General features: G+C 52.0%; 1 protein-coding gene across 1 annotated transcript; it reads left to right on the top strand.

The window, feature by feature from the left end:
• The first annotated feature begins 247 nt into the window (after window positions 1–247).
• NAA10 (N-alpha-acetyltransferase 10, NatA catalytic subunit) lies at window positions 248–6,772 on the top strand. The gene is made up of 7 exons (XM_044683067.1): window positions 248–370; window positions 756–814; window positions 2,492–2,537; window positions 2,684–2,799; window positions 3,123–3,167; window positions 5,146–5,230; window positions 6,395–6,772. The coding sequence occupies exons 1-7, from the start codon at window positions 284–286 to the stop codon at window positions 6,638–6,640; spliced, it is 684 nt and encodes a 227-aa protein (XP_044539002.1). The 5' UTR covers window positions 248–283; the 3' UTR covers window positions 6,641–6,772.
• The last annotated feature ends 1,068 nt before the right edge of the window (window positions 6,773–7,840 follow it).

The raw sequence follows: 7,840 nt of genomic DNA on the forward strand, positions 1-7,840 counted from the left end.
ACTTTTTCTTTGGGGGTGGGGCTTGCCCTGGAGGAGGGTGGGGGGCGGGACCAAGCTTTCAGTTGAGGTAGGGGTGCGGAGATGGCCGAATGGCCTTCCCCCAGTCCGGGGCCCTCCCCTTTGGGCCAGAAGTTCTTCCTGTTCCTTCCCCTTGTCCTCAGTCCCTTGAGTCTTCTCTATTCTAGTACCCATAGCACCCCATTCCCCACCCCATAGCACAGTCTCTGGACGAGATCCCCCGAGGAGGTTAACACTGTTTCCCCACCCCCAGCCAGAGGACCTGATGAATATGCAGCATTGTAACCTGCTGTGCCTTCCAGAAAACTATCAGATGAAATACTATTTCTACCACGGTCTGTCCTGGCCTCAGGTGTGTTTGGGGAACTGGGTACGGGGGAAGGGGGTGGGGCTTTATCGAGGAATGGACTGGGATCCAGGGGCAAGGAGGGAGAGAGATCAGTTACTGGTCTGTTTCAAAGGCCCAAGCTCTCCTGTCACTCACTGTATTCCTGGATTAGTCACTTTCCATCTCTAGGACTCAAGGGATTTTTCTTCCCTTATTTGTAAAATAAGGAGTCAGTAGACTAGTTGATTTCTGGGGTTCTTCTCAACTCCGATCTAGCCTATGACCCTTCCAGGTCTGACATGTTCTTGCTTCTCTAAGTGGTCAGGAATGTGGGGTTTAGGATGAGAAGAGATTTTTATTTATTCTTTTTCTGTTCTCTTTTCTTCTCCATCTCCCTACTTCCCCGAAGCTCTCTTACATTGCTGAAGATGAGAATGGGAAGATCGTGGGCTATGTTCTGGCCAAGATGTGAGTTGTCCTTTCATCCCCACCCCCATCCCCCTTCCCTTCCTCGACTGGTGAAAGTCTCAGGCCAGCTGCTGCCATCACTGCTCCCTGGTACTAACCCATATGCTCTTACATCCCCTCTCCACATGATGCTATAAGCCAAGAATTGAAGGTTTCGAACTGTTTGATACACCCGGCAACTCTGTGCCTGCCAGAGGCAGGCATGTCTGAGTATGTACCTGTGAATTTGCATGCAGGACTTGCTCTCATCATAGTCATGTCCTCCTGCTTCTATGGGAAGAGGTCCCTGGGGCATTCTCCACAGGACTCTAGACTCTCAGTCTTTCCCTTTAGCTCTCTTCTCTGGTGGCCTTCTCAGAATTCTCTCCTCTGCTAGTTAAACATTCGGCATGAATTGAGGAGGGAAGGGCTTGGTCTTAGTGCCACAGTTTGTAAAAAGTACTTAGCACAGTGCCTGGTGCATAGTAGGTGTTGGAGAAATGCTTATGCTCTTCTCCCGCCTTCCTCTTTGGGGAAGTGCCAGTCTGCTCTGGGAGACAGGTGTCATGTGCACAAAGGCCAGCAAATCAGTGGATGCTAGAGCTTGGCTTGAACATCAGGAGTCCCCAGAGTTTTCCAGGACAGGGAGACCATTAAGGACTTCTTGGCATGGTGGACTGAACTGGGCCTTAAGTTAGTTTGGCAAAATACGGATACAGAAGTCTTAGAAAAGAAGGGGGAGAGTATTTCAAAAAGAAAGCAACAGGACAAGAATGAGTGTGTGCGTGCACACCTAAACACATACACAAACATGTATGTGCGTGTCAATTGTGTATATTTGAGGCCCCTTCAGGGCTCCGCCTTCTCCTGTGTGCCAGCCATCGTGCTACAGTATTCCTTTTTACGGCAGGCCATCTCCCATCAGGTGGTAAGGGTAGAGATTGTCTCGTTCACTTCATATGTTTCACTTCGCTTTCTGGCTTTCTGGCTCATAAGTTGTCTCTCTAGACTGGAGTTGGAATAGAAATATTACACATGAAATATATAATATAGTTATCATGTAATATATATTATATATAATATAAATATTACACATGAAACTGTTTCTCTTCCTAAGGAATGGAATTTGTAAAAGTTCAGACAAAGTGAAAAATCCCTGGAAGGGGTGAGACTGAGCACCCTAGCAGTTGGGGTGGGGGATCAGGAAAGGCCTGAATGGGGTTCTTACCCTCTTTGGTGTCTGGCCCTTTGGGCAGACTGGCTAAGCCTCTCAATGCCTTCTCCGAATCCTCATGAATGAAACTAAGAAAGCAATCATGTTGACATTCGGTGATGGGATTATGAAATAAACCAGATCCGCCCCTGTGTAGAGGGAGAAGAGAGAAGGACGTTGTAGAACAGCCAGTTGGGAAGTACAGTGATCCCTATGATGAGCCAGCAAAGGGAACAGGGCAGTTTATCCTGAAAACCTAGAAGGAGAAAGGAGCCAAGAGAAGACGGTCAGCAGCAGCAGTGTCCTATGCAGCAAGGAGTAAGAATTCAGCCTGAGGAAAGGCTGTCGGATCGGGCACTTTGGGGAGGGTGGCTCCGATCACCATCTCACCTCTATACCCTCTCTAGCTAGGCATGTGGTTGGCTACTCCTGGGCAAATTTCTAACTTTGTGCCTCATCTTCCATGTCTTCCTTTCTGGCCCTAGGGAGGAAGATCCAGATGATGTCCCCCACGGACATATCACATCCTTGGTATGTAGAGCCCTTTCTTTCTGGACCTTGGGCCCAGGACTGGAATTTCTGCCTAAGGGGTGAAGGGGAGATAGACTCAGCTGGTAGGTCCCGATCCTTTCCCCTCACAACCCCTCACTTGCCATCTCCTTCTTTCAATCCCCTAGGCTGTAAAACGTTCCCACCGCAGGCTAGGCCTAGCCCAGAAGCTCATGGACCAGGCCTCCAGGGCCATGATTGAAAACTTCAATGCGAAGTATGTCTCCCTGCATGTCAGAAAAAGGTGAGAGCCCGGAGCGAAAAAGAGGGAAATGTGGTTCCTGGTTTAAATGAGGAAGAAGGTCTGGGGCTCTGTGAACAGGGCCCAGTGTAGGAAGAGAAGCCTGAGCATCTGCCTGGGAGGCAGGCATGAGTACTGTGTGAGATCAGTCTACAGAGAGAATGCAGGCAGAGGTTTTGCAAGGGGGTGGAGGGAGCTCTTGATCTGGGGTGGGGTGAAGAGTGGAGATAAGTGGGGATGTCGGGAACTTGGGTGGGGAGGGGAGTGATGCCTTTCTTCCTTCCCGTCTAAATTCTTCCATGTCACTGGCTTTTTGTTCCTTACAGTAACCGGGCAGCTCTGCACCTGTATTCCAACACACTAAACTTTCAGTAAGTCATCCTAGGCCCTCCTGTGGCCTTGTAGGCAACACACACATACTTTTTATATGGGCCAGGGCTAGGCAAAGGTGGGGCATATGTGAGGGAGAGACCAGGCTCCTGGTAACTTTTCCCACTCCATCAGAATGGAAGGTCAGAGGATCAGGAGCCTCTTCCTGTCAGTTGGCAGCACAAACATTGCAGGCCGGGCCAGGCCAGGCAGGCGCACCCCCCCACTTCCCACAAAGAGACAGGACATTCAGTCATATAGAAAAATCTGGGAAACCGGGGTTCTCACCCTAGCTGAGCCGCCTTCTGGTTCAGTGACCTTTGGACAAGTTCCTCCACATCTCTGGGCTTCACCTTCCTCATCTGTACCATGAGAGGGTTGGACGGGGTGACTTCTGAGGTCACTTCTCACGATGATGTTCAGCAGGGTGTTAATAAAAAGACCACTGGTGTTTGGAGTCAGGAGAACCGGGTTAAAAAGTACTTACTTGCTTTGTACCCCTGGACAAGTCTGTGAGCCTCAGTTTCCTCAACTGTAAAGTGGACTCACCTGCCTCACCAGGCTGCCGTTTGGAGCCCTTTAAGTGCCCCAGAGATGTGAGTGATGATCCAGTTTCGGTATGCTCGGGGGACTTTGGTTTGTGTTATGGGGATCTTTCCCAGGGCAGGGTGACAGCTGCTTTGAGCTCCTCCTGGTTCTCTGTGGCTCCCTGTCAGAGTTATGGAGTGATGCTTACTAGGCAGAGGGGTCACCTTCAAACTGCTCCAAATAGACTGATACCTGAGGCGGGTGGCAGTTGGGCTAGGAAAGCAGAGCCAGGTGGAAGAAGCCCGGTGGAAGGTCTCGTAGCTTCACAGAAACCAGAAAGACCTAATGATGATGTCCATGGAACGTGGCTGTCCGTCTAGCCCCCGCCTAAGCCTTTCCGTTCCTTCCTGGACAGCCCTGGGCCCCGATTGTTCTTCCTCTTAAAGCCTTCCCTGGTGCTCTTAGTTGGGCCCTTTGAGAAAAAGCCAGTCTCCATGACTTGCCCTTCAGGAACTTGGATGTAGTACCCTGTCCTCAAATGCCTCCTCCCTCTCCCCAGGCTTCCTTTCTCTTAACTAAATTTAGGGCCAGCAGCTACGTCCAAAGTCAGCACCCTTCCTGGAGATCCACCTTGCTATGGCGTTCCTAAACCTCAGCCCCAAGACCTAAACATCCTATTCCAGATGTGATTGGATCACAGGTCAGGTTCCTCACGCTAACTCTGGCAAGTAGGCCCTGTTATTATCTCCTTTTTACAGATAAGGAAACTGAGGCAGGCAGGTTCAGTGACTCGCCCTGGCTCATGCAGCTAGTAAATGTCCGAGGTGGAAATTGAACCTGGGGCTCCCTGACTCCAGCTCCAGTGTTCTGTCTGTGCACCCAGCTGCCTGAAGGGCATCCAGGAGGGAGGTGGTGCTTCAAGAAATGTGAACTGTGCGTAGCTCTCTAAGCTAGTCTTTGGAGACTCTCGGCACCCGTGGCCTTAATTTGTCTTCCTTTGCAGTTGAGGGAACTGGTACCTTGTGACAACTGGGTGGTCTTCTCTGCCACTTCCTTTCTCCCACTTTCTCTGCGTGTGGCTTTTTTTTTTTTTTTAAACCCTCACTTTCTGTTTTAGTAACAACTCTAAGGCAGAAGGACAAGGGCTAGGCAGTAGGGGTTAAGTGACTTGCCCAGGGGCACACAGCTTTTCCAAATCAGATGTGAACCCAGGTCCTCCTGACTCCAGGCCTGGTGCTCCATCTGCTGAGCTACCCAGCTGCCCTTTCTCTTTGGTTTTATGTCTGTGGCAGTTGCAAAATATTCTCGGTCCCTACGTTTGGGCGCTAGCTCCTATCTCCAAAGCCAGGTTGTTGGGCTCTGTTCTCACATGGCAAGAGAGAGGAGGGGGACCAGGGAGGAGAGTTCCTCCCACCAGGCTCCCCCCCCCCCCTTTCCTCTTCTCTTTTCAAGGATTAGCGAAGTGGAGCCCAAATACTATGCTGATGGGGAGGATGCCTATGCCATGAAGCGAGATTTGACTCAGATGGCAGAAGAGGTAAGTCATCCAGAGGTCCCTAGAGGCTTCGCGGCAAGGGTGATGAGGGGGAGGAGACCCCAGAGAAGTAACCAGAGTCTCCAGGTGCCCCAGGTGCCCCACAGTGGGATATGGTGGAAACATTGCCGACGTCAGACTTGGGAGATCTGGGGCCTAGGCCCGGCTCTGTTCCTTCCAAGCTCTGTGAACTTGGCGAGGCACCTTGCCTTTGTGGGCCCTGCTGCCCCACCTCTGTGAAAGGTCTCCGTTTGGTCTAGACAGACGAAGGCCCTGCCTTCTCTGACCCTCGGGAAACCAGTTCAGGTGAACCTATGGCCCGATTTGGCTCCCTGGCCTAAGCAGATACACAATAAAGGACGTCTCTGAAGTGGGAGGGAGAGAAGGCCTAGAGGAGTCTAGGCTGCTGCTTGGCCCCTGATCCAGTGCAGAGGAACAGGATGGGTGCCTGTGGCAGGAGCAGTCCTCTGGGCTCCGTAGGGACTCTGAACTTGGATGGGGCAGCGGCGGTGGCAGCGGCGGCGGGGTGGGGTGGGGGTGCAGGGGAACTCCATCTTTATTTTCACTCACTTCTAACAGAAAGCTAGTCCTTCCTTCAAGTATTTCACATTTACGATTGGGAGAAGTGGGCCATAGGCTTGCTCTCAGACTGCCAAAAAGAAATTCTGAACCTCTGCCCTAGAGGGTGCTTAGAGGGTTCGAGCACCTAGGCCCCCCCGCTCTCTGAGTAAACTTTCAAGTGGGGGGCCCGTCCCTGGAGGGGCTTGGGGTTGGCCCTGAGAAAGTCCTTCCACACTGACAAGTTGCTTTTGCCTCCTTTGTCTTAATTTCATTCTTGGGACAACTCTGTGAGGCAGACAGGCAGGCAGGCAGGGCAGGCTTTATTGTCCTCATTTTACAGATGAGGAAACTGAGGCCCACAGAGGCGAAAGGACGTGCCTAAGGTCACAGCGGCAGAGCCAGGACTAGAACCCAGGTCTCCTGACTCCCTCCTGGTCCGGTGCTCTTTCTACTCTGCCACATTGCCTCTTCCTAGAGACACAGGATGGTCTCTCTGTTTCCTCCTCATTCTCTCTGTTTCCCCCTTTCCCCTCCCTCTGTCCTTTTGCTGTCCGCCTGTCCCTCTACCTGTCCGTCTCCTTGCTCGTCCTTTCACCCTCATGGTAGCTGAGGAAGCAACTGGAGGTGAAGGAGAAAGGCAAACATCTGGTCCTGGCCTCCCTGGAGAACAAGATGGACCCCAGAGGCAACCACGTGGGGGACTGCTGCCGAGACGAGAGGGGCCTCCTCGGCCCTAGCCCCATAGCCGAGGACAGCAGCGGCGGTGACAGCAAAGACCTCAGTGAGGTCAGCGAGACCACCGAGAGCACTGATGTCAAGGACAGCTCCGAGGCCTCCGACTCAGCCTCCTAGAGTCCCTCGGCAGGAATCGGTCCTGCTGTTCATAAGCCACCCCCATCTCTGTGTCTCCTGCCCTTGTCCTTCTCCCCCAATCACACCTTCCAATTAAATCATTTTGGGGCCCTGGGGGCTGCATCACTCGAAGTGGAAGTACTTCTCGTTCTCTGGGAATTCTGGGACTAGGGTTGGGAGGGGGGGAGGGGGGGAGAGAGAGAGAGGTGTGTGTGTCTGTGGGTGGGCCTGGGGAAGTCTTGGACTTATGTGTACAAGAAACTACTTCGGAATCCAAGATGGAGGCAGTACCATTGGCTAAGTGAGTCACAATGGAATCTAGGCTGCATTTGAAAGGCCCAGTGTGCAGAATGAAGAGGGGCCTGAGAAAGCTCAGTGGGCCTGATGGCCACTTACTTCCTTTTGGGAAGGGCACTGACAAATGAAGACATAGTGTGGTGCAGTGGTTAGGGAGCTGGAGACACCTTTTGATGTAGTTTGGGCACTTTTTGGTGCCCCTTGTATCTCAAGACTAGAAGTTATAGAGAAGGTGCCAGCCTGCATTGGTAAAGCTTTCTCACTCAGGGCTTCCCAATTCCACTGAAGTCACAAGTCCAAGTGCCTTCTATGTGCCAGGCACTGTGCTAAGCCCTCAAGCTTACAGCCTAATGGGGGCAGGGGAGGGAGACAGACGACAAGGAAACATACAGAGCAACCTATATGCAGGAGGAATAGGAGATGAGGAAGGGAAGGCTTCTTGTAGGAGGGGGGATTTTAATAGACTTAAAGGAAGCCAGGGAGGAGGGAGAACATTCCAGGCTTAGGGGACAGCCAGAGAGAATCCCCAGAGCTGAGAGGGGGAGGGCCATTAGTGAAAGAATACTTAGTTGGAGTAAGGTTTAAGAAGAGACTGGAGAGGTAGGAGGAGGGTAGGTAATGATAACCCTAACCCTTGCGTGCCAAACCAAGCACTTTGGGTTTGCTCCTGGAGGCAATAGGAGCCTCTGAAGTTGAGCAGGGGTTCCTTTAATGACTGAAAGGACATTGGACTGGAGTGGGGTGAGACCTGAGGCTGGCAGGCCCATCAGCTGTTATTGCAGTAGTCCCTGGGAGGTGAGGAGGCCCTGCGCTAGGGTGGCAGTATCCGAAGAGAGAAGGGGGCAGATTGGATACATGTCACAAAGGTGAAGTGGAGAGGCCTTGGTGAGAGAGAGGAATCCA

Source organism: Gracilinanus agilis, unplaced genomic scaffold, assembly GCF_016433145.1.
Source record: "Gracilinanus agilis isolate LMUSP501 unplaced genomic scaffold, AgileGrace unplaced_scaffold12535, whole genome shotgun sequence".
Lineage (NCBI taxonomy): Eukaryota > Metazoa > Chordata > Mammalia > Didelphimorphia > Didelphidae > Gracilinanus > Gracilinanus agilis.

Bases quoted from the DNA above. Each gene is read 5' to 3' on its own strand.
- NAA10 (XM_044683067.1), top strand. From the start codon at position 284: ATGAATATGCAGCATTGTAACCTGCTGTGCCTTCCAGAAAACTATCAG. The intron at 371-755 runs GTGTGTTTGGGG...ACTTCCCCGAAG, and splicing joins ACGGTCTGTCCTGGCCTCAG to CTCTCTTACATTGCTGAAGA. The intron at 2,800-3,122 runs GTGAGAGCCCGG...TGTTCCTTACAG, and splicing joins TCCCTGCATGTCAGAAAAAG to TAACCGGGCAGCTCTGCACC.